The 16452-nt window shown below is 34.5% G+C and overlaps 2 protein-coding genes across 2 annotated transcripts; one reads left to right on the forward strand and one right to left on the reverse strand.

Moving 5' to 3' along the window:
• The first annotated feature begins 2997 nt into the window (after window positions 1-2997).
• Window positions 2998-6826, forward strand: LOC140990405 (AP2-like ethylene-responsive transcription factor BBM). Its single transcript, XM_073460082.1, has 9 exons — window positions 2998-3393; window positions 3595-4195; window positions 4324-4406; window positions 4547-4555; window positions 4716-4804; window positions 4921-4994; window positions 5109-5159; window positions 5355-5431; window positions 5694-6826. Exons 1-9 carry the CDS (start codon window positions 3222-3224, stop codon window positions 6488-6490), a joined length of 1953 nt encoding a protein of 650 aa, XP_073316183.1. The 5' UTR covers window positions 2998-3221; the 3' UTR covers window positions 6491-6826.
• Window positions 6827-7053: 227 nt separating this feature from the next.
• On the reverse strand, window positions 7054-15504 carry LOC140989708 (probable E3 ubiquitin-protein ligase ARI8). The gene is made up of 15 exons (XM_073459048.1): window positions 15070-15504; window positions 13818-13939; window positions 13449-13551; window positions 12698-12788; window positions 12330-12502; window positions 11743-11847; window positions 11543-11631; window positions 11070-11177; window positions 10725-10815; window positions 10543-10632; window positions 9960-10007; window positions 9609-9680; window positions 8985-9084; window positions 8778-8904; window positions 7054-7671 (listed from the first exon to the last, which is right to left on the reverse strand). Exons 1-15 carry the CDS (start codon window positions 15271-15273, stop codon window positions 7395-7397), a joined length of 1800 nt encoding a protein of 599 aa, XP_073315149.1. The 5' UTR covers window positions 15274-15504; the 3' UTR covers window positions 7054-7394.
• Window positions 15505-16452: the final 948 nt, after the last annotated feature.

A 16452-nucleotide genomic window follows, 5' to 3' on the forward strand; every position in this document is an offset into this window, starting at 1 on the left:
TATAATATAAAAGATAAAATAACCTTGTATCCGAATAGATAGAGCAAGTGAACGTTTAATCAGTTGTCAGAATTTCGATTTCTCTACTAATACTTTCTCAGACAAGATTTATCACACATGAATTGTCTAATGCAATTTACTTGACTATAGTGACTCTTGGCTATTGCGTTAATCTGAAAGTGTTTATCCACCATGAACGCGGCTGCGAATTCTCATTCATATAAAAAATAAAATAATCTACTTAGTTCTCTAAACTTTCATGTTTTGTGTTTTCGTCTTCTAACCTATAAAACATATATTACACCGTTGTTTTTTTATTTGTTGACGTGATATCAGATACGTCAATTATCCGATGTCGTATCAGCATCTTCTGGCGATAAATCAGTTTCCAATGAAATAAGACTAAAAACCTACAAAAAATAATGTTATATGACTAGAACTCAAATTTAATAAGTCAAATTACGAAAGTAGAAAACACACCAACTTATAGGATGAATTTGACAATTTTTTCTTATTATAGAAAATGAGAAATATAAATATTTTTAAGGTCGACTTTAATCTATGCAACCGCCTATGTTATATAAAAATTAATTATATATATAACATACACTAGATGTGGTTATGATAATTTTAGGGCTAGAGTCGAATGTTCAAAAGCTCTATATATTCACAACGCACGTTAAATCTAGAAGTTTTAATTATTATTATTATTAAGTATATTTCTAAAAATTTAGAAAATTGAAGTAGGTGGCAATAATAAAATTATAAATAGCTGTTCATCTATAATCGTGATACGAGTCGATCCAGTTAATATATACATGCAATGAAAAATCAAAAATATTATTTTTCATAAGTTGGTCGGGTCGAAAATATGTATCACAAAATTGACTAGTGAGACATTCTCGTAAAAGTTTTTGTTTAAAATTTTATATATACATAGTTTGGCTACGGAAGTGGCTGTCAAATTTAATTTGATATTATGAGGAACAACGATATATCTCCCGATCTGTCCCTAGATAGCTATGTATATTTTTTAAAACGAATGCAATACTATATAATATATAAAATCTTATAACAAATTAATTAATTATAAACCCAAGAACCGGAATACAAGGGGTTATTGTCTTCATATTGGGGGTGCGTACGTAGTATTCACATCATTATTATAATAATATAAATATTAATATATTTCACCTTTTAATTCCATTTTATTTTAGCTTATAAAATATAGAGTTCCCAAATACAAATCGATAAATTCAAACGATTTATTTCCATTAAGATTTGTGTTCTTTTTTCTATATATATGTGAGATATTTAATTATTATTTTATTATTATAAATTTGAAATGATATAATATTTAATAATTAAATTGGTATAGTTTTTATGTATAACAATATAGAGTATGTCTCTTGTGAGACGGTCTCACGAATCATTATCTGTGAGACGGGTCCTACCGATATTCACAATAAAAAGTAATACTTTTAGCATAAAAAGTAATACTTTTTCATGGATGACTCAAATAAGAGATCTGTCTCACAAAATACGACCCGTGAGACCGTCGCACACAAGTTTTTGTCAACAATATATCTAATGGTGCACGAATAAGTTTGTTTCAAGATCAAAATAGTTGGAGCAGCCAAACTTTTACCATTTTAATTGTTGACAATATTAAATACATATTTTTTAAAAGAAAAAATAATATCCAATTCGAAATAATATCCAAAATTTTACAAAATTTACATATAAAATTTTTTTAAAAAAATTGGACCACCCAAGCTTTTAGCCGGGGTGTCATGGATTGTGGTCTCGGCGCCACTGTATGCATGTATATCAGTATGTGTGTGTGTGTATATATATATATATATTTTAATAAAATTGCAGTGATGTATATATATTTTAATAAAATAGCAGTGGGAAAATAAAGGGAAAGTCCCCCGTGTGAAATTTAATGATTTTGTGTGGCAGAATAATTGATACATGCATGTGGGATACATGGAATATGGAATGTGAAAAGGTTATGGGTTTCTTTAAAGGCCGCCTGCCCCAACCTCAGATTGATTTAGATTTTGTGCATGCTGACAATTTTACTATTATTATTATTATTATTATTATTATTATTATTATTATATGTGCATATGTATGTATTGTATCTATGTATATGCCCATCTGTATTGTAGTGAAGTGTCATGGCATGGGGAGTCTGAGCCCAGGAGAGTTGGCAATATTTCTGTACAGTAGGTACAAGACGTCAAGGTATGGATAGACTCAGGGAAGATGGAAGGATTAGATTCTGTTACATCGAGAGTGTTTTCTTATGTGTGTTATTTTACTTTATTTATATACACGTAAAAAAAGATCACCGTGCAACATATCGTAAGGAGAGCAAATTAGACGATTACCCTATCCTCTCGGGGAAATTTTTTTTTAAAAAAATATTTTATGCATGTTTTCCCTTAAAAATCTACCCTAAATCATATTAAATAGCGCCTCTCAGCACTCTTCTTTTCTACTCAGTCAATATATTACATGTCTCCGGCCAACTGGACATCAATCAAATATGTACGTACATGGATGGGTTATGCTTCATTAAACACCTNCACCGATGAGATGACACTCACATATTGAATATACAATTTTTTTTATGTTTTATCACATCTAATATGTAAGTAACACATCATCGATATCTCTCCTATTTTTTTCATCAACATGTCCATCTAAGATATATATGTAGCATACTAGAAAATATATTATTTAAATTTTTACCAACGAAATCATGGACTCCTTGTGTGTGTATAATTTAACGTAGCTTCAATAATTGCTAATTAATCTACATAGTTATTATAATAATTTGGCTTGAAATGACAATTATGCCCCTGATGAAACCCTAAATTGGCTAGCTTTCAACCACAGTGGTTCTTGGGATCAGTACCACCACCCCCATTTATCACCAACGATAGTACGAGAAATCTGTGACTAAGATTGCATATATATCTTCTCTGCACTTTCCAACATTTTAAAAATCTGCTTTAGATCATTCTCTTCACATTTAGTTGCCATTTCATTACATGCATCAGCTTCTGCTTCTTATCTTTCAATAGCATATGTATACACCAATATATGTGCTAGCAGAAAAAAAAAACCCAACATCGCTCTCAAATTCAAAACTTTGTAACGTAACCTTATATCATTGAAGTAGAATCAATAATAATATATTTTTGAAAATGGGTTCTATGAATAACTGGTTAGGATTCTCTCTTTCACCTCAACAAGTAGTAGTCTCTGATCAGTGTTTTGGTCTCACACAACCCTATGATTCAGTCATTCCACCTCCTTTTGGTATTTTCGAAGCTTTCAACGTCACCAACACTGCTACCTCGGATCCTCAATCTCATGGTAAATTCATCAGTTACTCTTTAAGTTTTTTAGCTTAAGTAGATTTGTGTCCCTTTTGCAGATTTTTGTATTTTTACTTGAAAGTAAAATTTTCTGCAAGTGCTGTCCCTCGAGTTTTGATGATTATGTACTTCACTTCATGCAGAAAAAATATTGGGGTTAAGTTTAAGAGTTTTATTATTCTCTTTTCTTTTCTTGCAGATTGGAATATGAAGGGAGGAACGGGAATGAGTACTATAATCCCATGCGGCAGCCATAACTTGGAGATTCAAGAAACCCCAAAACTTGAAAATTTTCTTGGAATTGGAATGCACTCTTTCACCGCTGATCATCATCATCAACAGCTCAAGAACCCTAATGTTACAAATCCCACAAGTTTCCAAGCCAATAGCACCCTCGATAACTCTTACAACATATACCAAGAAACAGATGCCACCTCTCGCAAATGTGTAAACCCCACCAACACCACCACTTCCATTGGCCTCTCCATGATAAAGAGCTGGCTCGGAAACAACCCCACGCCACCACACACGGCGGAGATAAAGACCTGTACCAAGGCGGCACCGCCTGCCGGTGCTCAGACCCTGTCACTTTCCATGAGCACATGTTCACAGTCAAGCTCTCAAAACTTACCACTTGTGAATGACGGTAATAATAATAGTGCAGAGGAGAGTTGTGCATCAGATAATAATAAACAACCTACAGTTGACAGTCAAACGTCCAGTGGTGCAATAGAGTCTGTGGCCAGGAAAAATCTAGACACGTTTGGACAAAGGACATCCATTTACCGTGGTGTAACGAGGTTGATATATTATAAATTTTTCTTGTTATTTTATTTAATTTTTTTGTATTTCATGATGGTTCTTTTCTGGGTTTTGTCTAAATGGTATAAAGATGCAATATTTTCTTCTCATCATTGAATGTGAGCAGACATAGATGGACTGGAAGATATGAAGCACATTTGTGGGATAATAGTTGTAGAAGAGAAGGACAAACCCGGAAAGGAAGGCAAGGTATATGAATAAAGTGTCTGCCATTATTTTATTTTTTAAAATATTAATCATAATTAAGATTTATTTATTATTTGTTTTAACACTCGTTTCTTTGTCTCCTTTCCGTGAACTTGTTGGTGAATGATTTAATCTTACTGCAGTTTACTTGGGTAAGTCATGCATATTAATTTTATTAACTCTGTTATTTGCCATTTAAAAATATTGTTGCTCAAACTGATACAACTCATGAAACTTTGTATTATATAAAATTTCCATTTTCTTTAAGTTTTTGTTTCTGAACTTCGTATAATTTTATGTATATATATTTAGGAGGTTATGATAAGGAAGAAAAGGCTGCTCGAGCTTATGATTTAGCAGCTTTGAAATACTGGGGAACCACTACCACTACAAATTTTCCTGTCAGTGATCATCTTGAGTACCAATTATTTCATTTCATGTGTTTCTTTTAATATGTTCCAATATTTGTATTTTTTTAAACTTAAAATAATTGACTACATCCGAAACATTGATTCAGATTAGCAACTATGAGAAAGAAGTGGATGAAATGAAGCACATGACTAGACAAGAACATGTAGCATCATTAAGAAGGTAACCTGAAGCTTTGATAACATAATTAATAAGAATCAATGGGAAAAGCATAATGATTCTGTATTTGTATATATCTATTGAGCTAATCACTTAATGATTACATTTCTAATCCAGGAAAAGTAGCGGTTTCTCACGCGGCGCGTCCATTTATCGGGGAGTTACAAGGTAAATCTATATCTGTATTATGACATGTATATATGTTATATTGGTCATGAGCAAAATGGAGTCAAGAATTAATATATAGTTTTCAGCATATTGATATGCATCTTTGTATTCCATACTACTTGATATACATGCAGTATTTATCATTGCATTTTCCATTCACAAATGAAATTAAATTAAGATAGTGTAATTTAACAGACATCATCAGCATGGAAGATGGCAAGCAAGGATAGGAAGAGTTGCAGGGAACAAGGACCTTTACTTGGGAACTTTCAGTAAGCTTCTTGCATGAAGTTATTGGCTATATTTTGTTTATTTTTCTGGAAGATGTTTACCAAGTCCAAGCTAAGCATATTCACATTGTATTCAAATTCTTTCCCAAATTATATTTTCAGCTTTCAACTCATTCTACTTTTAATCACTGGAACAGTTTTATAATTATAACACACTGTACACATATATTGTGTACATAATATGTTAAAATTTTATCTCCAAAATAATGACATTTTATTGTTCCTGATGTCTTGGTTTCTAAAGGCACGCAAGAGGAAGCAGCAGAAGCATATGACATAGCTGCAATAAAATTCCGAGGCCTGAATGCCGTGACTAACTTCGAAATAAACCGGTATGATGTCAAAAGCATACTCGAAAGCAACACGTTACCGATCGGCAGTGCTGCTAAGCGCTTAAAGGGTGCCGAAAACCAAGAAGCGGCATTAGAAATCCAATGGTCCGAGCAAGGAAACTGCTGGCCGAATAATCTTGCAAATGGCTATGGGTGGCCTACAATTGGATTCCAGCAAACTCAGCCATTGAACATTTACGGTTACGCGAACCCAACCCGAATGTGGTGCAAACAAGAACAAGATCAAGATATAGTTAGTCATGGTTTTAATGGTAGCAACAATATTCGACATCAGCTTCAGTTGGGAAACGCACAAAATTTCTCTCAATCTTCTCACGTGTTGCACAATCTGATGAGCTTGGACTCTTCTTCTATGGAGCATAGCTCAGGGTCGAATTCCGTTTATGGGAATAATGGAGATGGGAATGGAGCCACTGGAAACAGCTTTATGGGGCCGATTATGGGCACTGTGATCGTCGGAAATGGGAATCAAAATCGGGAAAATGGTTTCGTGGGGCATGGCGAGGGAAATCTAGAGGGAATGTTCAGATCAACGGATGTTTATCCCCAGACAAGAAATTTGTATCAATCAAGTGAAGCAGTAAAGGCAAGTGCTATTTATGATCAGGGATCAAATTGCAATAACTATATTCCTAGTTCTCTGTCGAATCTCGGATCTTCGAATTTTACCGAATGGAACACGACATAGAAGTCCCTGGCCTAAGAAACATCTCAAGAACGACGTGTATAGATCTAACTTCTAGCTAGTTGTTTAATGTGATCTTTCTTGATTTTTGGTAGGAAAAATTCTAGTAGGATAAGGTACTTTCGGGTTTCATCATCTGGTTTACACACGTTTTTCTCTAGTATTTGCGGCTTGCTGCAAACAAATTACATTGTAAGGACATTGCAGAGGTTGCTCTATAGCCGGCGATCACAGAGTGGCTATGAATTTTGTGAACTTCCCTGTGATTATGTCCTCTGATACTGACTTACCAGGCTCTGTAATTTTGAACTTTGAAATTCAAAGAATGGGGGATTTTTCTACTGTCTTGAGTATTTAAAGCAAAATTTATGTATCACTTGAGGATTTGAAACTATAGCGACTATAATAAATAGTACACACTTCTGAAAATCAGCAAAGTTGATAAAACTGAATTTTGTCATATAAATACAAATGTAAATAGAAAAACAGACTAGAGGAGAATCGTATCATAGGCAAGCAATTTATTGAAGAGTCAGACCGATTGCTATGGTTCAAAACTCAAAATGTAACTAAAAACAAATTCATATGAAAAATAGAAACGTGAATTTTGTCGTTTACAGTTCACAAATTTATTTAGTCCAGTGTCAGCATTCCTACTTACAAACCTTACAACATATAAATATTTTTTATTAGTCTTTATCTCCTAACTGTATAAAATATTAAATAATATACAACATAGAAATGTTTTCGGGCATCTAACACATCCGAAACGATTATGTACAGTTCACCCGTCACTAAGACTTCTGAGACTGGTTATGGTTTTAGCACGGAGAACTAGGCGCGTGACACTGAAGCAGCCAATACTAGTGCCTTCATTTTAAAGATAATAAGGAAAGAACCGGTTTGTTCACCTGTGTTGCTGGCACACACGGCAAATGGTAGCAGATTTATCGTTGGCAAGTGTGCAGTGATCACAAGACCAGTGATTCGAGTCATCCAAGTTTCTAGAACTGTTTGATTTGGTTGTAGTTCCCTTTCCCCGGCTGCCTCTTCCTTTGCCACTGCCACTGCCACTGCCCAGATTCTTGGAGCTACCTGCCCCGCTGCTTGCTGCATGAGAGTCTACATCTGATAGCCCATTTTCTAAGGCTCTGACGAGGTTCTCAAAGTAATTCTTAGTAACGCTGCAATATTTAAAATTGAGGAAGGTGAATGAGTTCAAGTTAATATACTAGAAAACAAATATTTACGAAGGGAGAATAGGTAAGTCTTCTCAGCGAAAGGAAGAAGACATCACATTTTTCACTTGGTGAAAGAGTGACTTGAGGAAATCATTGTGATGTGGATGAAACCAACACTTCCTCCAAAGACGAAGTGTTGTTCACACCTCCAACTGTACCTAATGCTTGTCCAAATCATGCGACAGTTTTTAGCTTTAACATTTCAACATTTCGAGAAATTAAATAATTAAGTTGAGAGCACTTTCTCCTGCACTCAATAACTCTACTCAGACAGCATGCTGATGCAGTGTCAGTACTTCAAGAATGTCCTCACGGGTTAATAATCTATAAACCAGGGCTACTTGGAAAACATAATTATAGAGCAAAGTTGAGATCAATTCCACATCTAATGATCCATAACATTTTTTTCTTCATGCAAGAATGTGCACAAACTGGATTTGTTCGAGGAAAATAGTACGGGAGGAATTAATTGGGTCGAACAACGTGCCTTTGGTGAACATGGTTCAGTTTCTTTGAAAGACACACCGTATCATCAAATATTAAATATTATTCTACAAGATATCGAGACAATCATTTTAAGGATTCTAGGAAATTCGAGAAATCTTAACCCTTGAGATCAACTGGACTTATTACGTAATGAGAAAATATCAAAGTGTCCAAACCAGGCAATCTATTTACAAAATGGATCACTTTAAAACGTGTGCAAATACAAGAAAGCCAACAAGAGACATTTTAGACACTTCATCATCTCATATTAACCCAGGCAGAAGCATTAGTATCATTCGCGGAAAACTCTTCTTCTCAAGGCTTAGATGTAGAAAGTAGCTACTGTCATCCATGCAAAACTTATATTAGAAACCAATCATTATGAATTGATGGTGCTCATAAAAGCCAGCACAAACACAAAGAGAAGATTAAAGTCCATGACAGGTGCGGTGTAACTTCGATTAAAAAAAAAAGATAAGAGTAAAAAGATAAGAGTAATCTGATGTCAGAACAAATATGGAGTACAGAAGTCGAGCAGAAGAGAGAATATTAGTTGGATTCACCTGGTCAATCCTGCCAACTTTGTCCGAAACTCATTGAAGTCTTTTGATGGACACTCAGAATTTAGGTAGCCCTGAAATTCCTTCTCTGCACATTGATGAAGCCGTTCCAAACCAGACTCTGCCTCACCTAAAGAATACAGACAAAAAAATGGTAAAATGCAAATGAAAGAACAAACCAAAATATACAAAGTAGGATAAATTGCAGACCTTGTAGATACTCAAAAAACTGCTTCTTAGCAAGCTCATCCCAAGGTAGATAATATCCATACGCATATGTCCACTTCAAAACTCGTCTACATTCAACAATCTGTAAAAGGCCAATGCAAGCACATAAGCCATATAACTAGCGTACTTTAAGAGCTTGGATTATCAAAATAAGTCCCAAGTCCTAATGTCAGAGTCTAAAGTTTGTAATTAGTAGTGAAATGCTACCAAATATAGCACATAATATAATTACTTGGAGGATACAAAAGAAGAATTTACAGTTAGTTCTTCAAAGAAGATGAAGAGGTTGCAAAACCTTATCTACCCCATCTAATTGCTGGGCATTAATCAATGACTGTTTTTTAGCTAATTTTTGCTGGTGTGATGTGAGCAAAAAAAGAAGACAATTTGATACATTGAAATTCACTTATTCAAAACCACCGCTTTTGGCCTTTTCTGCTCGAGAAGCGAGTCCAAGTTATACCTTTCAGTGCTTTAAATGACATCTATCATGTGTACTGACTGGCCATGCAAACTCTTCTCCAAGTTGAAGTGACCAATAAATGACACATCCATGAAAACAATGCCCTCTGGTCAGAGTGAGAAATTATGAAACTAAAGATTTACCTGCTGCCAGGCCTCTATGATGAACTTAAGCTGAGATTCAGGTTGACATTGTTTGTCGCTCAGTTTCTCTAGCTGCATAATAAAGTCATCATCAATACACTTCTTCATCTCTGAAAATAATTTATTGTACTTATGCTCAGAATACTAATATATCAGTAAAACACTGATGCCTATAAAAGTTTAAAATAAGAAAAGGTCCTTCAATTGAAAAGAAATTTTGACCAGAAATTTATTTTAGTGACATTACTGGGTAAGTTGATCTCATTTACGGTAAGGTGTGAGGAACAGTACAAATCTTCCAAAGTGGAGGATTAGCGTCTAGCGAGCTTCAGAGTGAAGTATGTTTCTTACATGTACTGTTTGCATTTGGTGTAGGTTTTCAAGTGCTCTTTGCCTTGACTGCAGAAAAAGTAAAATTATAAAATTAATATCGAATCCACACAAAACATATACAAAATATGGAATCACAAATGATGGTACAAGCACAGAATTATATATCTCGAGAATAAGAACACATTAAGCGTTTATCACAACCAAATTGAAGATGCGATAGCGAGCCAAATCATACAACTAGATTGGATTTGTGAGCACTTGCTAGCTCAATTAATCCTTGAGGGATTGTGATAAATACACAAAATTCCTGAATCTGTTAATCATGTGATAGTGAGGTGCCTTTTAAAGAAGTGGGGAATGCACTTCACAATATTTCAAAGATACGAGAGGAAACAAAGGAACAATACTTGTAAGGCATTTATTTATATGTGAATAACAAAAGTTGCTATCCAAATCTAAACACACAAGGTATGAATTGACTGAGAATGAAGCTAAAAAGTAAATTAAATATTCCACAAATATCATGTCCACTGCAATCAATCTGAGAAACCAGCGGAAAGTATGCCAAACCACATCATAAAAGTTGGAAAAATGAACATACCGATTGATTTGTAGCCCATCTTTCATAGTAATGTGTATATCTTTCTAAAGAATTTTTAGCCATCTCTTTTCGTTTTTCAGCTTCATCATACTATATGCAACAGATAAATGAATTTAATAGAGACATGATATGAAGATAAAGCTTTAGAAACACATGAGAACGTAGCAAATTTATAAACTCACCACTCCTTCTTGCTTAGCAGCTTCATAACGGTTGCATGCGTAAAATCCACCAGTTCTTTCCCCGTGTTCGGACCATGCACCAAGGCAGAGCCTGCAAGTGTATCACAACAGATGGCATGAAATGACAAGGATTTTCTACAGAAACAAAAGATTAGCAGCTTGAGTCAGGTGAGAGTTTACATCATTTGAGTATGCAAAAGAAGACAAGGTGGGAAAAAAAAGAATCACTAAAGAGTTACTGATATCATAAATCTAACATGTACATAAAGTAAAAGTTAATCTACAATCAAGGATTTATTAAAACTGTAGAGCTTTTGTCGTTCATAACCAGAGAAACACACATACCAGCAAAACTCAAATTTACAAGGTGGTGTGCACGTGATATGCATGCAACCTTGATTCTTCTCAATAGGCCGCTTGCACTTTGGACAAGGCTTGGAATTAGCCAATATCCTGAAATAAGATCAGACTAATGTGATTTAGAAATGTCAACATGAAGAAAAAAATTGAATTATATTACATCCGTTTTTTTTGGGGGGCTGGTTGTGGGTAAGTCACAACTATAATATGAATCAAGAAAATAAAAATGTGTGAATGAACACTTTTAGATGGTATTCATTAATCTTCGAGGTATTTTAATCTTCGAGGTATTTTAAAAAACAACCACTTGTTTGTGTTGAAAATTTATAAATACATTTAAAAGCAATCAGAAATTGCCATGTTCTGTGAAAACAGTGTTGCAAATTCATGGAAACAACATGTAATGGAATTAACTTTGACATCCATGATTTCCAATTAACTAGTATTGCAAAATATACCAGTTCATATTTTCAGACTCGGCGCTGTTCTTCAGTATCCACTTGGCCACAGTTCCACAATCAACAGGGCGATGAGCTTCCTCAACACACTGCAATGCAGTAGAAATAAAAAATAATTGCTTTATTGTCGAACAAAGAGATTGTAATACAAAAAATTCGAAAAAGAAGGAAAAAGATTAGAAGAGTGAACCAAGACTCACATTCCAGCAAAAATTGTGGGAGCAGCGACAAGTAACATCATAGCTTCCACCACCAACAATAAAATCTACAGCAAAATCACAGCCTGGTGCCGGGCACCATTTCATCTGTGGATGAAATGGATTAAAGAAATATGGAAAATTTTGAACAAAAGACGTGGATACAGTGCTCCAACAAAATCCAATTGGGCACCATTTCATCCGTGGATGAAATGGATTAAAGAAAGATGGAAATTTTTTAGCACAAGACATAAATACAATGCTCCAACAAAGTCCAGTATGAAAAAAAGACAATCCAGTAAAGTCCATGGATATCAACAGTCTCCCATAACCTAGATTTCAATTTTTATTGGAAAAAAAGAAATGAGGAAAGTGCAAAGATTTTAACTTCAACTGTTTAGCAATTCCTGTAAACAGTAATGAAAGTACAACTAGTCTCAGCAGCCTTCAAATTAAGTTTGCAAAAACTCTGAACTGCCTGAGCACTCAGTACTAAGAGTGTTAAGAGTTTCCATGAGAAAAAAAAAATGCTATGTATTCTACATTTAAAAAAGTATGTCCTGATATCAAAGTTGTATGATCTCATTTACCTTCCTATTATCTTCGACAAATGATCTCAAAAAGTAACGATTGTGTTTCACTTTATCGTCATTTAAAGCAATTTTATTCACCATATCCTGACCAACAGCAGCTCCACAGGATGGATCTGGGCAACGCAACATCAAACATCCGGGGCCATCATTTATGGAAGTGCTAATATAACCTACACAATGAATTACAAGTAGAAAATTAGAAAAAAAACTGGTGTCATAAAATGATTTATAGAGCAGAATTCAACAGTCGACAAATTAATACATATATCCCTTCAGGTCAATCAGAAGAAAATCATATTGCCCCTAAAGAACATAAGCATACAAATAATAACAATAAGAAGAAGAGAACCTGTACAAATACAAACCTTGCCAACACGTGAAACAAAAGGGATGGCCACAACCAGCAGCATTCATCCTATCACGAGGGTAATTTTCGAAGCAAATTCCACAGGTCAGCTGCAGAGGAAAAAAAAGACTAAATTTTACATGAATGAAAGTAGAAGAATCAGAAATCTATACTACCGGAGATTCTGAGAATATTGATACATGAATAATATCTTTTATGTTAAGGGAGTTTATATCTAGTTATTTTTCCACAATAGGTGATTGTGTATCCCACAAATCATGTATACTTGTTGCATTACGCCTTTGAAGTGACACTATTTATAATGTATTGTAGAATGAGTGATATAGAATTAATATTTTTTCAAATCCTCATGGTCTAATAATAGGTTTGCGATCACTAATTCTCAACCAAAGCTGTATCAAAAATGACTGCCGTGGTGACTCTTGCTCATCCATTTCTGTCCAAATTTTCTCCTGCTATCGCTCAAAATTATAGTGCTAAGTCTTCCACAAAACACAGATTCAACACACCAAATTTACTCCAGTGGTTATAGTGGGGGTATGTCACTGGAATCAAAGCAACTTCTCCCACAGATCCAGCATACACGAATTGGGAATTAATTGATCCACTTGTGATGGTGTGGATGTTTAGTTCGATGGATACTCAATGAAACCATGAAGGTAACGTAGACTGAGTGTTTTTTCATCAAATGATTATCATATGTAAAATGTAAAGATAAAATCAACAAAACTTCTACATATTAGAATCACCTCTTTGGCATTTGGAAGAGGAATGCCATTCTCCAACAAACCAACGGCCTTGCGAACCTTCTCTTCATCAGCAAACCATTCATCATTCACCTTACTGACACTCCTGTGAGTCGAGCGCATGTGAAGGAATTATCCACAAAATAAATAAAATAACCAACTCAATTAAGTTAAGCACATCCATTACAATTTTTTACTTCAACAAATCCACTTTCAATTGACAAAAAGATAAGCTTAACAAACCATATCATGAATAGAAAAATATATGGAGGATTCACGACGCATGATCAAGTATGAACAACACGACACATGGTAAAGATATATCTAATCCAAGCAACCAATGGAAAGAGCCCACTCAAAATTTTTAGCTACCAGTTGTAATGGCGGAGCAAGATTCCTGCAGCACCCCTTGAGATTGAGAGAACCATAGAAACTTTTCCGATACTTTCCTCTTGATGTTTTCGAATCTCATCTTCATTCAAAATGGTATAGCTCTAAAGAAGGGAGTATAAACAATTAGCAACCATGTAAACTGTTCAAATGCTTTATTCCAGAAAGCATAATGAAGATTGTATCAAGTGTAAGCATGCAGAATGGGCCAGCATTTTGCATTACCAGGATAAAAGTTTTGAGATTGGAGAGTAAAAGGAGTGTTTTAAACTCAATCCTATAATTTTAAATTAAACAGAATTCTATATATGTGAAGATTGCTACAAATGCAAAATGGTTAATGAATCCACCCATTTAAACAACCTCCAGTTTGGGCCACTCAACTTTCACCTTCACATGCTCAGTGTTATATAGCTGTTGGAAAACCTTGATTTATTAGTTCATAACAGAGTTAAAAAAATTTATCCATGAACAGATAAGACACATAAAAGCTAGAACACAGGCTGTCTTCGGCCCCTCACAGGTATCCAAAATTTGACAGGGTTAGCATAAATAATCAAGTATTTTCTTAACCCGTGACTTCAGCAAGAGACATTTTGCAGCCAAACTGTAGGCCCCAGCTAGGGTGGGGGAAGTGTTGAAGGGGGGGGGGGGGTTCAATTTACCAGCCTCATCTTAAAAGAAATTTATGTATTTCAGGTTTTAATTATAATTTTTAAAATCTTTAGACATAACTTAGATTCTGACCCGTGAAAATTGTTTAAAAGTTTGTACCAAACACCTAGACCTCAGGTCGTGGCTGCAACTCTTGCCCCCAAGGCAAGGGAAATGACAGAAACAAACTAAGGTGGAAGACTCATTTCTTCTCCACTATCATCACATCCTAGAGAATATGCCATAAATTACAATGCAAATACTAACCGAGACAAATTTCACCACTTCTCAAAAAGTAGTATTAGCTCAACAATATAATAAAAGCAACAAATCAAGGAAACAATATGTATGAAAAAAAATTCCAACGATCACAGAAATCAAATACCAACAACTCCTCTACTATCCAATCCGCAGCGTGCAGAAGACATCCCTAAAGAATCAATACGCTTAAAATCACCTAGCTGAACCACAAAACCTTATCTAAACTGTGCGCCGCTCACTTAAAAATCAATACTTTTCAACAAAAACGACAAACAGAGATAAATCACAGCAATAATTCCTCAAAAACCATGACAATAACCTGAGACCGATGGTGGTGGTGTTGGAATTGGTTATGAGAGGAGGAGAAATCATCAGAATCATCTGAGTCGTGGTCCATGAATCCACCATAGTCCATGATGACGTCATCCGAGTCGGAATCATCGTCATCATCTCCCCCTCCGTAAAATTCCTCATCGTCGTTGGAATCTTCTATCATCATTGCCATCTCATCCTCCGATTCCATCCCTAGCACTCTCCCCTCGAAATCAATCCAACTATTTAGGCAATAATTACCTCTTCAGCATATGATTAAGCTAATTGAACTGCAAAATGGAGAGACGAATGGGTTTTCGCAAAGCAATAAAATTGCAATTGAAGGTAATTCCTTCCTTGCTTCAACGATCATAGGCAAAATCAAGGTTCAACTGTCGCTGCGCAAAGTACAATATACGATTGCTATAATTCTCTCCGTTTCTTTTCTCTTCTTTTATTTTATTTTTTTGTAACTATTATATTATGATAAATTATAAAATAATGGCCACGCCAAATTTATTCTCTTTCTCCACGTACAGATATACCCACGCTTTTTAGTTCGAGATATTAATAGATTCGGTTTTCTTTAATAATATATCGAGTTTATATTTTTAAAGAAAAAAACCGTACCCCTCCGCACAGTTCGATTTAGTGGAATAAGTAAGTATTTAAATATTGGTTTTCTCTATCGATATTTTTTCAGATGATTTCATCATACATGGTTTACCAAATATGCTAGTCTACTTTGCAGGATATTGCATTAACTCAAAATTTTATTCAAGACACACCAAAATTTAACGACTTTTTCTAATTTAAAAAATATAAAATAAGCCGCATCAAATTTAATATCATCAGTTTGCGTCGAGTATAAAGAAACTTGATAATTATTATTGAAAGTCATGAAATACATTTATTTCTTCGTAGCTGCATTATTTAAATTTGTTCAAAAAAAAAACTGAAATCTATAGATCGATCAGACTTTTTCAAAAGAGTGGAGATCGTTAAACATCGAAAATGATCGAGTAGATTGACAGAAGCCCTTGATGATCTTTGAAGATCTGATGGATGTTCTTTGATATGAGGGATGTTGAGCAATATATAGATAATTTTGAGAAGATTAAGAGTGCTCAAAAATCTTTCAGAGAATGCTTCAAAAGTGTAAAGTCTCATAATTGTTAAATTTTTCAGTCACTAACATCCTCTATTTATAGTAATTTTTGCATCTTCTCGTTTAATGTTCAATTGTAGTTCAATAATAAGCATTGATGTAATAGTAATGATGTCGTCATCCTTTCTTGATTTATTGTACACTTTGATTAATGAATAATTTGACATTTACTAAATATGAGAGGAAACAACCACTGACAGTAAAAAAAAAAAAAAAAAAAAA

The sequence above is a fragment of the Primulina huaijiensis genome, chromosome 12, assembly GCF_012295235.1.
Source record: "Primulina huaijiensis isolate GDHJ02 chromosome 12, ASM1229523v2, whole genome shotgun sequence".
NCBI classification, from domain to species: Eukaryota; Viridiplantae; Streptophyta; class Magnoliopsida; order Lamiales; family Gesneriaceae; genus Primulina; species Primulina huaijiensis.